The sequence below is a fragment of the Scheffersomyces stipitis genome, chromosome 2 (genome assembly GCF_000209165.1).
Source record: "Scheffersomyces stipitis CBS 6054 chromosome 2, complete sequence".
NCBI classification, from domain to species: Eukaryota; Fungi; Ascomycota; class Pichiomycetes; order Serinales; family Debaryomycetaceae; genus Scheffersomyces; species Scheffersomyces stipitis.
This window is the reverse complement of record NC_009042.1, coordinates 1,632,196-1,649,903: the sequence shown is the minus strand read 5'-3', so window position 1 is coordinate 1,649,903 and position 17,708 is coordinate 1,632,196. Positions and strand designations below refer to the sequence as shown.

Genomic DNA, 17,708 nt, shown 5'->3' with positions numbered 1-17,708 from the left:
TCCGTTTATTTTGTCACCCATACTTCATTTCTGGATATTGCGCTTCAGTCCGATTTCCACATTTGATCTCTGCTCAAAAGTTCTTGTCGCTGTTACACAACAGTACAGACGAGGCTGCACCACGGGCTCATACGATATATGTGACAACCTGGATCAATTACGGCGGACTCCCTTAAGATCAGCGGAGCAACTTTTAGCGAAGCTTGCTAATCAAAAAATATCGCGTTCCCTGACACAAGACTTGTAATAATTAAATATATCAATTACGATTCTTGTCGATCGTCCTTTTAGGGTAGAATCCAATTCATCTTTTCTGTTCAGAATAGGTTTGGTCTCAGCCTCCCCTAAAATTAATAATGGGCAACAAGATCGTCGGATAACACTCGTCCCATATATATTTTAAGTTTTCTTCTATGTGTGGTTGTTCCGCAATGTATACAAGGTGCTTCAAAATATTGAGCAATGTCGTACTTAATATTTCCCGAAGTTAAAATGGTCTAAAATATGTACTATCGGCCAGGTTTCACCAGCTGAACTACAGATTTTCCATATCCGCATGGTGTACTATTATCACTGCATCCCTACAGTTCCCCAGTGATACACCTAGATTCACCGCTGGCATTTTTCCATTGTTCTTCCCGTAAAAAGTGTTCGGCAAAATCATACAGTACTGCAAACAATAATCATCTAACACGATCGTGTCCAACTGCCAGATTTGCCAACTACTTCCTTGTAAGCCATTGGCCAATTTACCTCGTACTTTCATTGAATGCAATTTGCCGGTAGGTCATGTGTCTACAAACCATTGATGTCACAGACAGTGAGCAAACCAATGCCCAGCTAATAAGACAATCGCGCCAATAAATAAGCTAAGCAAGTGGGCCCTTTTGCACCCGTCGATTTCTTGCAAAGTTCGAGCGATGTAACCTTCCAAGAGAATGACTAAGAAACAATTCGTACAGAAGATTATCAATATTGAGCCAATGAAAATGCCCTGAATTATTTATGTACTATAATCTACTTGTTATCATTAAATCGCCGTTTAGTGCAAGATCTCATTGTGAGCAACTACATCTGACGACCACACGCGCTTAGGAGCGCAGAGCCGCAAGGAATGTCATCACTTCCGTAGGAGCAGCAACAGGAAATGTGGTAGTCCAAATGCCTCAGATCTTCAGTCTGGCGTCTGCCCTCTTTGTTGAGAATATTTTTTAAGTTGAACAGTTGCAACGCGAATTATAAATGAAGGTGCTGAATTCCGGAATGGAAATCCGGGTCGTTGGCGAATTCGGTGTTTGGGTGCAAAGATTAACCTTCCTGAAGTTCTGTAGGGCAAGAAGAAAGTCGCTCGGAGCCACTTATTATTATTAAAATGCAAATGTTCATCCCCACTAGGATCAGAAGCGGGATTCATGCGAGATCCTTCATTTCAAAATTGAGTTTTGACTTCCCTTACATTGACTTAGAATAGAAACACTTTTATTTAAGAAATGTTGTCAGAAGAAATAAATACATTAGTTAAAATTAAAGATAATCAGTAACATCTATCGGAACACAAACGCAAAGAAAACATCTGCTCTTATCGTTTTCTATAATGCAAACTATTCGTCCTCAAGAGTGAGTGATGTGTGTGCGTCGCTCTTCTGCACATTTTTCTTCCATTCCAACAATGGAGCCAACTCTTCGATCTTCCCCGATTTATGTTGAATGAAGGAGTGCTCAAGTAGTTCATTAGTAGTTGCTCTGTATCTAACATCAACACAAAGACAGATAGACAAAAACTTTTTAATTGAATTTGACAATAATTCTGGCTTTTTTAGCTTTGGAGTACCATTTGTGGCAATCAAGTAAAGAGCCTTAAGAGGTTCCTCGTTCAAGTATGGGGGTTCACCCTCGATCATTTCTATTGTCATAATACCCAAGGACCAAACGTCCACTTTTTCATCATATTCTTTTTGCTTAACCACCTCCGGTGCCATCCAGTAAGGTGTGCCTACCATGGTAGCCCTCTTGTTTCTTTGGTCTGTCAATTTAGCACAGAAACCAAAATCTGTAATCTTGACGTTCCCCTTTGCGTCCAATAGCACATTGTCTGATTTTATATCCCTGTGAATAATATGCTTCTTATGCAAATGTTGCAACCCCTTCAAAGTTTCAAAACAGATAGTTGCAATTTGTCTTTCACTTAACTTGAATTCATTGTTCTCAATGATCTCAGTCAAGGAACCACCCTCCATATATTCCATGATGACCCACAAGTCTGAATTTCCTCTCAAGTAGGAGTCCAAGAAGTTGACGATATTCTTATGTTGAGAATCCTTCATCACCAAGATTTCGTTGATAATCAACTCTTTACGTGGTTGGATATTCAAATCCATTTGCTTGATGGCAACCTTCCTATTGTTTTCTTTAACCATTTCTGCCAAGTACACAGCTCCCGAAGCCCCTTGACCTGCCTTTTCGATAATCTTGAACAAAGGAGTAGGATCCTTGCTATTAACCACAGTTTTCAACTTTGCAATGATCTGCATGTCGTTCAACTTTTCTCTCTCTTTCTTGAGTTGCTTAGCAGTCTTAATAGGCGCAGGACCCATAGGCATCTTTGTTTTGGTATCAGTCTTCTTTGCAGCAGAAGTTGCTGCAAGAGCTGCTGCAGCAACTGCAACGTCCTTCTTTGGCTGAAGTGGCTTGATGGGCGACTCGACATTCTTGTTCGCCTTGTCACTTACCTGAAGAGGTTCAGTGGAAGACTTTGTCTGCTGTTGCTGCTGTAACTTATTCGTGATACCAAATGGCTTAATATAACCAGGTCCACTAGCAGGAGCACTCGATGGCCCCTGGTACTTACTATTAGCATTAATATAATTATTGGTTCCAGTTTGGATGGTCAAATCTGGATGAACCTTAGAGTTTGGTGGCAAGGATGGAGGAACCTGCTTTGGAATCGTAGTACTACTACCAGGAGATGTCGAAATACCTAAACCAGTAGGCATATTAGAGTTATTACTTGTGGGTATAGCCGAAGTAGACTGACTCGACTTGAACACAGGAGCCGTTTGAGCAGGCTTATTCACACCAGGTGGAGGAGGAGCTCTTCTTATAGGCACCAAATCACTGTTCTTTTCGGTGGTTTCAGATGGGGCAGACTGGTTAGTCTTTGTCATCAAATTGCTCAATGGCGAAATGCTATTCGAAGACTTCTGGCTGGTTAAATGGTACGGCATTGGTGGCTTTGGAGCCGCCCTTGAAGGTTGAAAGTTCGAAGTCGAAGAAGACGATGACAATTGGTTGTGATTATTGCTATTACTGTTATTCTTGGATGGAGGTTTAGTCCATTCCAGGAGATTCTTCGTCTGGTTGAAAGCGCTAGCGTTATAGTTCAAACCAATAGCAGGCGAGCTCATTGGAGTTGAAGCTGCCGAACCACCGTTGATGTCGGAGTAGAACTCCAACACTTCGATCACAGCAACAGGGTCCTTCTTCCAGTCTTCATTGGTGATCTTAGAGTGTTGCAACAACGTCTTCCAGGTATCTGGCAAGCCTGTGAAGTTTCCACTGGCAGGGTCGAAACCGACATGGACCCTATGTGTGAAGTTGATGGGATTGGACACCCCCGAATTGCCGGAGATAGGATTGGACGAGTTAGCCTGGCCGATTTGCACCAAGGGGCATTTGGTGGTGAAGGCATCCAACCAGTCCAAATAGTCATTGTTGTACTTGATGGATATGAGAATGACCTTGCCGTTGTTCTTGGGGACGATTTCCAAACATTGCGATGTCTTGGTGTAACCGTAATTGGGCTTGAGGTTTATGATGCTGATGTGGTTCAAAGGGAACGACAAGTCTGGCGAGTCTGCTGGAGTTGGTTCGTTTTTATAAAAGTTGAGAGTTTTTTCGTTAATTACCATAAACCGTTTATTCCAGCGGAACGACGTAAAGATACCGTCGTCTTTGATGTGGACCCAGCCAGACTGGCGTTTGTTGGAGTTGATGTTGAGTTGAATAGAGTTCTTGTGCGACGACGACGTCGAAGGAGCCAACGAGGAAGTCGACCCCGTAGCTGAGTTCATGCCTGATCCGGTTCCAGGAGGCGGGGGCGGAGCTCTTCTGTGATGTTTGAGGTCAGACGTGTAGATGCTCGTCATAATGGATTATCAACTAAGTGAGTATGTAGAGAATTGAGATTGGACAATGCTGTAGAATTGGGATGATGTCAACGAGCAAGGGCACGATGGACGAGATGTCGAGGACTGGATACGCTTGGAGTGGAGTTGAGTCTAATGGAAAACACAACAAACAAGCGAAGAAGTGGAAAACGGGATGTGCAAAGATCACAGTAAATCAAAAACACCGCGATTCTATCTGTGAAAGAATACGAGCCAGGTGACAAAAGCGACTAAGAGTGACACAGTACGAACCGGAGGATTTTGCGGACACAACTATCGCAACAAAACCAATTGTCTTCCTAGGCCGAGAAAGAAAACCTTCGATGATAACAGAATCGTCAAGCAGATGAGAATGGATAAGTAGCCGGTTTTTTTTCTTCAGGTTTCGAAATGAGGTGTTGCTATTTCTGTACACGAAAAGAAAACCCGAAACGTCTGGACTGTGCAAAATGATTTCACACACAATGTAAACAACACGCTGTGAAAGGGAATTAGAGCTAAAACCTTGCGACCCTGATAGCTCCTTTAGATCTGAAACGACAGACAGGAACAAGTCGAGCTATTGGGCTATATATATGGCTACAGTAATAGTTAAGATGGCAAGATATGAATGCCTACACGTACAAATATGGTGACAAATATATAGAGCACTTTGAAGATGTTGAACTCGTTTATTATTGAACGGTATCAGCCAGTGATACTCTGCAACCTCTTAGAATTTGTTAGCGGGAGTTCCTGGCTGTTACTGCCTGCGAAAGGAGTTGGTTATTTCTCCTTCGTGTTCTGGGCGCCGTAAGAAAATATGTAAACACGCGTCTTTGTGCCATCTCGTCCCATTTCCTTAATGGGATTTATTCCAGGTGACCAACTCCAGGTGACACACGGCAGGTGAAATGGTCACGTGTGAAACGCACCATCATGTGATATAGATCACATGAACAAAAAACATACACCTGCATAAACAAAAATATCACGTGACAAAAACACATGCCACTCGCTTACCTCATCTCTCCACAATCGTGACACCAACCTAAACTAGATGCAGTGCCGAATCTTTCACTTTCGGCGGGCTCTTTTTCTTGGTTATAAATTTAGTTTAGTTGTTCGGCTTGACCACAATTCTGTAATTCATTTACAAAATTTGACTACGAATCTCACTTCAATCCGTTTGCTTTATTCTTTTCATTTGGATTATCCCACTTCGATTTTCCAGCCCGAGCCTACTGGAGGTTGCTATTTGCCCCTGAAACTCGAATTTCACTTTTCGCATCTCAAAATAGCTGCACTTACTATTTGCTCCATCACTTCCAGCTGACTAAGCACTGATAACGATGCCCTTGTTTCGTTCCAAGAAGAAGGACGATGGTGGCGGAACGGCAAGTTCACGGGCGTCAAGATCTAACTCGTTGCGATCTGTTTCTTCACATACCTCTACAACATCGCAGTCTTCAGCTGCGACCAGCTCATCTACGCTTAAAGGACTATTCAGATCTGACAGCTCCAAGAAGGTTGATGCTCTCGTTAATTCGATCGATACACAATTAGAAACAAAGTTGAAGATCGATCCCGAGCAAAGATCGACAACAGAGTCTAAGTCCAGTGCTTATTCGCTTCCACGATTAAAGAAGAAAGTGAGTACTATAGCGGAAGTTGATGGTGACGACTACAATACTTTGCTCAATGAGGAAGAAAGTGACTATGACACTGATTCGAATGACTCTGCGAATTCCGATTCTTTCGATGAAAGTACAGCTGATTCTACTAACGAAGAAGAAGAAATTGATTCCGACGAAGAAGAAGAAGAACACCTTCATTCTCTTAAGGCCAAAGGAAAAATGAACCAGAAACAGTTGGCAATCCACCTCCTGACAATTATGGGCTACTGCGGTATGGAATTATCACATGGCGATAAGCTTACTGACATTGCAAACGAAGAGCTGGCCAGGACATATTCGCTCTTGGAGCAGAACTTCAAGATCCACAGATTGCCTCCTGGATTTGGCAATGAAACCTCGGTTATTGGCAAGAATCAGATAGAGTTGATCAACCACTTGAAGGAAAAGATGAAGAAGATCAGCAAATCCAAATCGAATGTACAGCTTCAATATCAGTGCCTTTCTAGCGGAAAGACACTTTACGAAAGGTATGGCGTAGTTAAAGATGTCATCGGTAAAGGGGCTTACGGGTTTGTTAAGATCATCGACCCAAACCCTGAGAAAGCGAAGGTCTTTCTAGACTCAACCCATGTTCTATACGCTGTCAAGGAATTACAGAAGAAGAAGACCAAGGAATCAGACGAGAAGTTCGCTGATAGAGTGATATCAGAATTCGTGATATCTTCAACTTTGAACTGTAAGCATGTCGTAAAGACTGTAGATCTTATGGTGACGTTGCCGCCTTTAAACTCAACAGCGGAAAGCACCTGGAAGTTCAGTCAAGTCATGGAATGTACTCCGGGCGGAGACTTATTTACATACTTGACAACTACGGTTGACAGGAAAAACAAGCCAGTGAACTTCATGTCTTTGGATGAAATTGACTGCTTTATCAAACAAATCGCCAGAGGTTTGAAATATTTGCATTTACACGGTGTGGCACACTGTGATCTTAAGTTGGAGAATGTCTTAATTGCTTACAAGTCTTCACCAAGTTCAGAGATGGATTCTCGTGGAAGGATGCTATTGAAATTGTCAGATTTTGGCAAGTCTTCAGTATTCAAAACGGAATGGGACCAATGCGAACAGTTGGTAAAAAATCAAGGTCCGACAGGCTCCATGCCTTACATTGCGCCAGAAGAGTTTTCTTGCGCCTTGAAAAACCAGTATTCACTCAGCAAGAAAGATTGTTGGGCACTTGGTATAATCATATCAGTGTTGTTCAATATCAGATGGCACTATTATACTGGCAAGAAGACAGATATGCTTTTCAACTGCGAAGACACAGACGAGAGTACAAATACATACAGTTGTGGATATTTCTGGGAGACTACCGAGTTGAAGTCTCATCACTTCACTTCAAAGGACCAGAAATACAAGGACAAGGTATTTGAAGAATATACAAAGACAAGAATGGTTGCTGACTACGATAACAAGACGAAAGAATGGCTAGTTACCAAAGTTGGCACATTCCCACCATTCGATAGAATCTTCAAGACAAGAAGCTTTCACGATTCGGACGACGAAAACTCAGATGACGAACTTAATGACGATAACGAGAACGAGGACGAGGATGACTTATGTGAACTAAGGAGGATATTGATGTACAAGCTCTTGGATGTGGATTTCAAAACAAGAATCACAGTTGACCATTTCTTGAAATCAGATTGGATGACAGCAGTAGAATGCTGCGTTTAGAGAGCATTACTTGTAATTATAATATACTACAATACAATTTTACTAGATAGAACTAATTATATTCCTTTGTTGCATTGAAACCATCTTGTAGTGTCATATATAGAAATAGTATATACATATAGTGACTTGGGATGGAAGAGAATTAGACTATATAATAGGGCGAAGTTGCACTCACCGATGAATGCATTGGAAGAGGAAAAGAAAATGAAGATTAGTGAAAATACAAACTTAAGAGACGAAGAAAAAGATTGGATAGCTAGAAAGTTTCGTTCCTTGGTTTGACTTGCTTATCTGACAGTAAATGATTGCAGGATTAAAACTAGTGTACAGAGAATGCTTCGTAAAACATGAGGGATATTTTCCATGAGGGTAAGTAGTTTAAAAGTCATTGAAGAGCAGGCCATATGGATCTTCTACTCCGCTGATTCCATAGTCGAGATCTTTATCCTCTGGATATCTATCGAACTGGGATGTGTCTCCCACACCAGAAGTGATTGGAGGCTCGTACGGTGTTTCTATATCTCTTGATAATAATCTTTCCCAAATCACTTCTTTGAACCATGGATGGTTTTTCACATCATCAGAACCTCCCTGTAAGTTACCCAAACGTTGAGTCAAATCCTTGACGATCAACTTCTGTAAAAGATCCAAGATATCTGGAGGTAAGTAGTCAGGGTAGGTGATGGTACCGTTAAGGATGTTTTCGTAAGTCTTCATAGGGGTCGGATCGTAGAATGGAGTGTATCCGGTCAACATTTCAAATATTAAAATACCGAATGACCACCAGTCCACTGACTTATTGTATGGCTTAGTAGCAACTACTTCTGGAGCAATATAATCTGGAGTTCCACACAAGGTGTAGGTTACATCTGTCACCTCCTTAGCGAAACCAAAGTCTGTCAACTTGATGTGGCCATTCTTGTCCAACAAGATGTTTTCTGGCTTCAAGTCACGATAGATGATATCCAACTTGTGCAAATATTCGATGGCCAAGAACACTTCAGCAGCGTAGAATTTGGCTACGGGAGTCGGGAACCGTTGAGACTTTCTCAACAACGAGAACAACTCTCCTCCTTCTATGTAATCCATGATCATGAACAAGTTGTGACAGTCTTGGAAGCTGCCCCACATTCTGATGATAAACGGATGCTGGGCTAATTTCAACATTCTTCTTTCGTCGTTTGTGTGTTCCACCTGTTTCATATTCACCACTATTTCCTTCTTCAACGTTTTCATGGCGTAGAATCTTCCGTTATGGATGGATCTAGTCAAATGCACTCTCCCAAACGACCCTGTTCCCAATGTTCTTAGTATCTGAAAGTCGTTCAACGTGTATTTCCCGCGTGTCGTAGTGTCACGGTTGGAATGTTTAGAGCTTTTCTTGGATAAACTTAGCTGTGACGCTGTCTTCTGGTTCTCTAGAACTGGTGGCGTAACGTATATGTTTTGTTGTTGTTGTTTCTGCGCCATCTCTTCGAGGTTGATATCGTTGAGAGATCTAATGCTGGTCTCTGTGTTTTCCATTGACGTCATGTTGATGATATAGATCTAGATGCAATATGGTTGTATGAATAGGAAGTACAGTTATCTTGTTTCTAGTAGTAGTTCTATGAGTAATACAAACTAACAAGCGGTAGTACGGCGACAAACTGGATAAGTTGTTAAGGTTGATGAAACGAAGTTTATTATTCCAGTCGTAGTGGTGTATATCTAGTGGTCCGTTTGCAAAATTTTATCGATTTCTGGAGTGGAAAACCGAAAAAGATACCGCAGAACGATCAGGGGATGAAAAGACAAGGAAGTTGGGTGTTGCCTGATGATTTGCACTGGGATAATTCAGCAGTATGTGGAGTCTACAAGAAAAGTCCGCAAGTTTTGGTGCTTTTAAAAAGGAAGTTAGGAATTTTGGTACCTTTGATACGGTAACCAGGTTAGCCTGAGACAGAAATACCACAAGTCGGTATATATGGTGATTCTCGGAACGACAGGAAGTAGCAGCCCGACCACGATTCCGAATCCGAACAAACTAAAACTGTGCTGACACTGAGATTCACAAGCAGAACCAAACTAGCAAGTGGTATTAAATTCAACGTTCTTCTACTACGTTTGTGTGTAAAATGTACAAACCGTTCGCCTTACTGTGAGGTTGAGACATGGAAATTACGAAAGAAAAATTGACTAGAAAAAAGTTCAGCCGTCCTGCAGACGAGTGAATTTCTTTTTTGAAGCGTTTAATTACTGTGCCATTGTATTTTTTCACTCTCCTGCTACATTATTTTTTCCAGCCCTTCATAATGGCCGGTGCAGGGATTAAAGACAATTGACAGCTTGTTGGGTGGTGTCTAGCACTATGCTGGTAGGGAGCCCCTTTGCATAGACATAGTCATCGTATAGGCAGTGCCACCACCACTGCCGGGTTGGCAAACTAGCGAACTTGCAGGATCTGCGAGACACCTCTGCCATGTCAGAAATGTCGGTATTGGTTCCTGTTTTTAGTAGCGCAGTATCTGGAATTTTCCAGAGTTGGATTTTTTCAACGGTGAATTTACGTTTAACACTTTTTTAGTTGACCCCTCTACACCAGTCCATCTGCCAGAGGGCCCCAATAGCAGCTCTCGCAGAAAATATCCCTGTATTATTCCGTTCTAGAACTGCCGCCCGTAGCGTAGACTTGGTTCATGAGACCTTCTCCTTCAGCGAGCCAAGCATCCGGGAGTGGGAATTCTTCCGCTAGATCTCGCAACAACATCTCCTTGTTCTTGTCCATTGTGTGCCTACAGGTGTGATCTAGTGGTTAAAATTTCTGTAGACGCACTGGCGGTGACTGAATTTTGGGCTTTTTCTAAGTGCATACTCTGGTTGTGCCGACCAGCAACCGCTGAAAATACGCTATATGCCCACCGCTAGTTCCGAGGCATTTCTTCGAAAGTGCAAAAGGCTCGCTTAGTACTCTATCCACGCTGAGGACCTGAATGTGGAAAAATTTCATACCTGGCGCCGAAAATTCTGGCACATCTCGCTCCATCTGTATATAGCGCCCATCACCATCTCTGCCACGTACTAACAATCTAGGCACCGTACCGCAGGAGACATGGCCAATGAATTTTACGAAGCTGTCAATCTGAACCTTGCATAATAATTATCCGGCTCCAAGTTGCCTCAAAAGCAGATCCACGACATGCCAAAGTCGGCATCGGCACTTTTAGCCAGGCAATCCTCTAGCGCAATACAGATCGGCACACCGTCCCTTATGAGGCGAATGAAGATCTTGGTCCAAATTCATTACTAAACAAACTAAATTGGCTAGCACTAAATTGGCTAGCACTAAATTGGCTGAAATTGTCTACATAATCTGTTCTGCCTCCCTCCTTTCGGCCTTTTTCTGGTTCCCTCTTCATTGTAACCTCCGATGATCTCATTCAATCCATTCAGACTCTCTAAAATTTGCGGCAATTCCAAAAAATAATAAAATTTCGCCGTTGTACTCATGTACCTTGTAGCATTGTTAGAAGCAGAAACTACCATTCACTATGCCCCAAATAGTACAATAAGCCCGCTCTCTAAATAATATACATTCTACAATCACCTTTCGGCCATTAATCATAATATTATTCAGAAATGGAAAAACTGTTGCAGATCTATCCATATCTGTCGCAGAAATATTTACATCACCCAATACTCTCTAGGCTCCTCCGATTCGTCTTCCCCTTCATCATCACCCCTATTTTCTGCATTCTCCATCTCCTGGTCGTCGACGCTGGTCGTATCCGAACTGTGCGATTCTCTCTCTCCAGCATTGTAGTCATCGGAATCATAGCCAAAGCCTTCTCCGCCTCGGTTAACATCTGGACGCTGAATTCTTCCGGAGCTAACAACACCGCTGGGACGTCTCACTCTTCTAGAAACCTCATCAAAAACCTCTACAGAGACCGCAGCATCACTGACACGCCCGCTGGGTTTGTTAGTAACACGTCCCCCTCCTCTCAAAAGTGTCATGATCTGGTGATTTGCCTTTTTCAAGTTCTCTAGCAAATCATGACTATTTTGAATGTCAAACCGCTTGGGCGCCGGCAGCTTGTCATTGTTTGAAAGTTTATTTTCTACAGCGATACTTCCTTTCTTGGTTATTTCGCCGATATATCTACTCTTTTTCTCCTTTACTGGTGCAGGAGTCTCGAATTGCTTCGAATAAAGGTTAATCAATTTGACCAATACATCCGAAAATCCAAACCGATGCAAGTATAACGCCCTATCTCGAACCGACAATTCATCAGGTAGATTAGACATAGAAATATCTTGTTCGGCAATTTCATTTGCATCATCATCGTCGGAGTCCTCAACCATGATTCTTCTTGTAGGAAGACTACCTGGTCTCAAATTATAGCCGTCCACAGTATCGAACAAATTGTAGTTTGCACCCTCACGTACATCGAAGCCATATGTAGAGTATTTCCATGTCAAATTGATGATTATCCACACAATCGACAACTTGATTTCGTTTAAATTCGTAGAAAGATTTATCTTTTCGTTTAAATCCAACTTCAGCAAGAATGTTTCCAGAGGAGTCAAGCTTAAAAAGCGAATCCATAGCTTTAATAAGACATCACGAGGAAATTGTGACTTCTTGATCCTATCTATGCTTGTGTACTTATGGTCTTCAAGATAGTTTATGGCACTTACTAGATCAACATAATCGTCATTAAGAATCAAACCAGTTAAGAACTCATCATCGAGTTCTATGGAACCTGGAAGATCTGTAAATATGTTGACATTCTTAATAGTTGCAACAATGAAGTCTGCCCATTTGGCCGGTAAATTAGGGTCCTGTGCGAAGCTAATAAACTCCTGTTCGTAGGAATTGGCCAAGATAGCATTGAAACTTGGGGATGCAGCTGTGAAATTTCTCAAAATACCAAAAGCAACAAGCTTTTGTTGCAACTTCAAGTTTCGAATTTCAATAGGATCCTCTTGATTATAATCCGATAAACCATACACAGTCTTCTGGAATAAGAAAATCAAGGGAAAATAATCCAAAAGTTCCTTCTTATTCTCGTTGGTTTCGTTAAACATGAAATTTTTGACAACATGCAATGTATTCAACTGAATCACATTCTTTTGATATATATCTTCATCAGTCAATTTATCATTATTACTTCCAACATTGACTGAAGTCGATGCATTTTGAAAGATGACTGAAAGGCTCTGCAAGAAATTGTCATAATTCACAATACTGTAACGAAGAGCACTGAAGTCCAAGATGAAGTTAGCCAAAATTCCAAGGGAGGCCGCCTTGTTGGTCATCTTTGCTCTCTTGTTCAAATAGTACGAACCGTTGACATCAACATTTTTGTTCAAATTATTGAAGAAGTCTGAAATCTGGTCTGACGATTCGTAGCATTTGAGAATCTGCAAGAAGTTTGTAATCAATCCACCAGCAACGTCCTTACAACCATCTTCGCTAACAAAGCTGGAGATCGAGTTGCATTCTACAAAGAAAGTTCTCAATGAAGAAACAGATCTCGAAAGTGATCTGACCAAATAGAAACAGTTTGTATACACAGAACTGTCGAGCAAAGTTCTGACTATGCCGAGGTTTCTACCAAACCACGGCAAGTCTTTCTTTGGCACTAGACAGCGTCTTTTACGAGGGTACAACAAACGATAATTCAACTGAATCTGGGTCAACAAGAAATGGTAGTTGTCTATGATTTCAAAAATGATCTGAGGCAATAACGAAACCAGTTTGCTATTTTCAGATGCATAGTTAATTACCCTGTGACGATAATCTTCCGTGGAGCTAGTGTATACACTCAATAACAATAATAAATCTGCAAGAACACTGTCATCTCTCGGCGTACTCAATAAGACTGTAAAGTCCACAATCGCCTTTCCGTGGTTGGAATTCTTCTTTAGAGCTCTCAACACCTTCAACAAATGGCTGAACTTGAAGCTAGCCTCCAAATTTTTGACTACATTGAGGTCTATGTTGGCATCCTTGATTTCATCGTTTAACAAGGGATACTGAGCGCATAGATCAGCTAAGATTCTTCCAGGTGAGAAAAGGTACATTGGAAGATCCAAGGCAATTTTTGACTCTTTTTTCTTAGAGTCAGAGAGGTTTTTCTTGGAGATTTCATTATCCAATTCTAACATCTCGATAATTTTGGGGAACAACTTAGTGTAGTTCTTGTAGATCAAGTTATCGTTTAACTCATTAGACGGCCTTAAGTTGTTTAGGTAGAAAAATATCAAGTTCAATGCAGAAAGGTTCAAGAACCTATCATCATACTTAACAAGTAGTAACAACGAAAGATAGACGCTTATAGATAAAACGACCACCGACGACCTCAGAACGGTATTTTTTGAAGCTGTGGATGTTGTCAATGTAGTAGCCGAAGATGCTGACACGGACGAGCCTGTTGGCGAAGCCATGAGAATGTCGTAATCGTTTGCCTTAAAGAAACTGAAGATTTGCGCCGTGCAAGTTATCAAGCCGTTGAGCAACGAGGGATTGATGTTAGTTCTGATGATGTTTCTGTTGAGCTCAATATTGGGCAAGTTAGAATCTTCGAATGCTAGTTGATGTAGGAGTTCAGGCGAGTTGGCTACCTGCGGAAAATGGGTCGCTACGATGACATCACATTCTCTTGACAATCTCTTCAACAATGCCGTCAAAAGAGTAATGATCGACGTGATCGAAGAAGAATAGTCGATTCGGGCATTCGACAAGAGAATAGGTACCAATTTCAACAGCTTGGTCAAAAGATTCCAATTGGCCACAGAGTGTTCGGATGTCTCTCCTACAATAAGTAAGCAGATGATAAATTTCCATAGCCGATCCGACGAGATGTTGTGGTTGTGGATGTTGGCGAGGTTCAAGAAGATGTCCAAGAAGTAATTCATCAAGGTCTCTATCTTAGAGATGATGTCTCTATTGTCAGTGTCTTGTTTATCTTGGTCAGCTGACCCAGATGTTGGAGAAGATGAAGTAGATGCTAACGAAGGGATAAAAGTATCGACGAAGTAGTTCAAGAGTTGGATGATGGGTGCTACGACTTCTTCCAATGAACGCAAGCAGGTGGTGATATTTTCATGCTTGTTTGTATTGACCTCAGAAATAAATGAACACAAGATGTTGACCACGACAGCCTTCTTTTCCAATTGTTCAAGAAAGTCCAAGTTGTTCAACGGATGCGAATGAGAATCTGCCAGTGCCAGACTGGCCATGAGAATCTGGGAGATTTGGGCTTGGACATCGCTGACGAGTGCCTGGATAAACCGCACATCGCCCACCTTCTTGAACTTGAGATCCTTGTTGCCGATGAGACTGACTCGTAACTCAGCTAGTTCTTCAAGAGTGTAGATTGCTGTGGAAGTTGGGGGCGATGCTGTGATGGACACAGAATGTTCTGTATCCGAGTGTAGGTCGAGCGGCATCGATGTGACGAGTAAAATTCCGGAAATAGACGTATACGACGGAACTATTACAGAAAGTGACAGAAGCAAGAAGAAGCAGCTTTCAAAAGAATCAGACACTCTCTATAAAGTGTCCCACATTACCAAATCGCAGGTGTTTTCTGTAGAAAATGCGTGCAGGAGGATCTACGGGGTTTGATTTGGAGGACGAAAGCGAATGTTGATAGTGGACGTATGTAATATGATATAGGCGAGAAAGGCTATGGAGTAAAGGGAGATAACTTTAGTAGAGCAAATACACGAATAAAGTATTTTTACTTGTCCAGCATTGGTATGTATTCGAAAATGTGAAAATTGATTTCAGAATCAAGTCTTTTTTCACTGATTAGCCCCACAATTCGCGGCAAGCGAACCATATAATATTAATAAGTATGGGCATTCAGAAGAACTGAAAGGAATTTAGCCTATCGAATAGACTTAATAAAGTCATTTAGTCCAAAAGTGACACTGTATGTCGTTTCATCCTTCTACTGAGCTTCTTCAGCAAAATACATACTTCACAGCAGCCCTACAATAGCACGAAAGAATAATTACAACAGCACAACTATATAAATAGTAATAGTAAAATAACCTAAATATCAATCGTAAAGATAACAATCTACAGAATAAATAATTCTAAGAGAGCCCCTATATCTTGCTTCTCCACAAGTTTTGAGATTCCTTAGCGGGTTTACCGTTCTGAATATCTTCAGCCACCTTTGTATCAGCATCGACTCTCTTCGGGATATATTCTAGAATGCTGGGCAACTGCTCATCATCTGGTAGACGAACAACTCCATTCTTATCTGCAATTAAGTAGTCTCCCGGATTGATAGTGAGGACTTTATGATCTTCATCCAACAGAGCTACTTTGACTTCAAGAGGTACGTTGATGCCTACTACTTTCACCAATGGACCTGGTGCACTAGTACCAACACCATAGGACCATACGGGATACTTTAAGGCGTTGTGTTCATCGAGATCTCGGATACGACCCAAAACTACCGACCCATTGGCCCCAAGATAGCGAGCTCTGGTAGACATAAGTCCTCCATAGAGAGCATTATTGACTCGAACATATGGTGCTTGCACAGTTTGAGCTTCAAGTGGCAATCCTAATACTACAATACTATCTGCGGGCACTAAATCGATATAAGATTCTTTGATGGCTGGCCGGGGGTCCGATTTAGGAGCATAGAGAACAGTGTATGCTTTTCCTACCGCAGAGGATATACCGGTTCCAACAGGTGATTGGTTAACCAAATTGGGAATAAATCCACCGTCAGAAACGCCATGTTTGTTGAGAGAGTCACTGACATCACAGGGAGTAAACTGAGAAAGGAGCGATATTACTTCCTTTGTTACGAGCTTCTTGGTTACCGACATGTTGTAGAATCTGTAGTTGCAAAATGAAGAAAGTAGTTGTTCTTGTGAAAATCATCTCCGCATTTCGCAATTGGCAATTCGCAGGAATATTAAGTATGTAATTTATTTAGCACGAAGAGTAGGCTGATTGCCAGAAGATATATCAAGAAAAGGAAAAACAATGATAAACAACTAAATATGGAAACCTTCACTACATGAGTATAATTTACATAGAAACACCTGCTCAACTGGTTCCTAGCTACAATTCTTCAAAATTAGTACAACATTGTACTATATTTACAATATATACTGACCCAAACTATATACAACCACTTCCATATCTCTATTTGAAATTTCAATTATCCAAACTGAGTCTGTCTTTCAACGTCTTCAACTTTTCGGTGCCCATGGCTTCGCCCAACTCTCCGTTCTCGTCCGTCATCGCTTCTGGAGAAGAAATGGGTGTTATTCTGTGGCCGATTTCATCCTCCTTTGTATTGTCCTCTATAACCACTGTGTTTGTAGCCACCTTGAACCGCTTGCCCAACTCTTTGAGGAAATCAGGATGCAATTGATAGTCGAGAAGAATTCTGCTATCATCAAGTCTAGGATCATGAATGTCGTTTATTATGGCACCCAACGTTCTAGCATGTACCATAGTCCGTATAACTTCTTTTTCCGTAGAACCATGTCCAGCTTCTACACCTTGTTTCATCTGACTCTGGACCTCTCTTTCTCCTTCTTCGAAGAGCTGCTTACGGAACTTGAGCTGTTTGAGAGCCATGGATTGCTGTCTCATACGAGCATCCTGGTCCAACGATATAGAATGTATCTGCTTGCCTAACCTTGTAATGGAGCTGACAAATCCGGGATCGTATGGATCGGTCCCATCGATTTGTGGATCTCCGCCATCCTTTCCATATGGAACATTTGCTTCGCTGCTGTGCTTCGTTACTTGCTTACTAGCCAACTTTTTCTTGAGAAGCTTAGGGTCAAACGTGGTAGTGCTATTTGTGTTGGATAAATTTATAGACGGGCCCTGATTTAGACTTTCGTCTATTGACTGCGGTTTATCCTGGCTTTGAGAACGGCTCTCATTTTGATTCTGCCCCTGAAGCAGTTCTTGTTCAATATGTCTTTCGTACTTCTCTTTCAAGGCTTGAGAAGGCAATTGGTTCACCTTCTGTGACCGATTTATAGCTTTACCTGCGTTTTCAACGACAGAATTGGTGAGCTTCCTAGCAGGCTTTGAAGCAGTACCACCCATTTTAGTGTTTTGCAAACGAAGTTAATTGAGAAGAATCGTCTCTGATTCTCGATCTTTATTAAATATTAACAAAAAATTGTTTCGCACAAAATTCGCAGGCTT

The 17,708-nt window shown here is 41.6% G+C and overlaps 6 protein-coding genes across 6 annotated transcripts; 1 reads left to right on the top strand and 5 right to left on the bottom strand. All coding sequences in view use genetic code 12, as the record gives it.

The window, feature by feature from the left end:
- Positions 1-1,464: 1,464 nt before the first annotated feature.
- On the bottom strand, positions 1,465-4,824 carry PICST_82371 (Serine/threonine-protein kinase). Its single transcript, XM_001382509.1, has 2 exons — positions 3,075-4,824; positions 1,465-3,038 (listed from the first exon to the last, which is right to left on the bottom strand). Exons 1-2 carry the CDS (start codon positions 4,143-4,145, stop codon positions 1,602-1,604), a joined length of 2,508 nt encoding a protein of 835 aa, XP_001382546.2. The 5' UTR covers positions 4,146-4,824; the 3' UTR covers positions 1,465-1,601.
- Positions 4,825-5,497: 673 nt separating this feature from the next.
- HAL5 (Protein kinase homolog, mutant is salt and pH sensitive) lies at positions 5,498-7,519 on the top strand (the record flags this gene model as incomplete). The annotated part of the gene is made up of 1 exon (XM_001383051.1): positions 5,498-7,519. One exon carries the CDS (start codon positions 5,498-5,500, stop codon positions 7,517-7,519), a length of 2,022 nt encoding a protein of 673 aa, XP_001383088.2.
- A 63-nt stretch (positions 7,520-7,582) lies between these two features.
- PICST_70266 (camp-dependent protein kinase) lies at positions 7,583-9,556 on the bottom strand. Its single transcript, XM_001382508.1, has one exon. It carries the CDS (start codon positions 9,050-9,052, stop codon positions 7,898-7,900), a length of 1,155 nt encoding a protein of 384 aa, XP_001382545.2. The 5' UTR covers positions 9,053-9,556; the 3' UTR covers positions 7,583-7,897.
- A 1,659-nt stretch (positions 9,557-11,215) lies between these two features.
- PICST_69833 (predicted protein) lies at positions 11,216-14,988 on the bottom strand (the record flags this gene model as incomplete). Its single annotated transcript, XM_001382507.1, has 3 exons — positions 13,926-14,988; positions 11,729-13,865; positions 11,216-11,665 (listed from the first exon to the last, which is right to left on the bottom strand). Coding segments are annotated over exons 1-3 (3,618 nt in total), but the record flags the coding sequence as incomplete, so codon positions are not given.
- A 634-nt stretch (positions 14,989-15,622) lies between these two features.
- On the bottom strand, positions 15,623-16,360 carry PICST_29980 (predicted protein; the record flags this gene model as incomplete). The annotated part of the gene is made up of 1 exon (XM_001382506.1): positions 15,623-16,360. The coding sequence occupies one exon, from the start codon at positions 16,358-16,360 to the stop codon at positions 15,623-15,625; it is 738 nt and encodes a 245-aa protein (XP_001382543.2).
- Positions 16,361-16,694: 334 nt separating this feature from the next.
- Positions 16,695-17,606, bottom strand: PICST_42239 (hypothetical protein; the record flags this gene model as incomplete). Its single annotated transcript, XM_001382505.1, has 1 exon — positions 16,695-17,606. The coding sequence occupies one exon, from the start codon at positions 17,604-17,606 to the stop codon at positions 16,695-16,697; it is 912 nt and encodes a 303-aa protein (XP_001382542.2).
- Between the last annotated feature and the right edge of the window lie 102 nt (positions 17,607-17,708).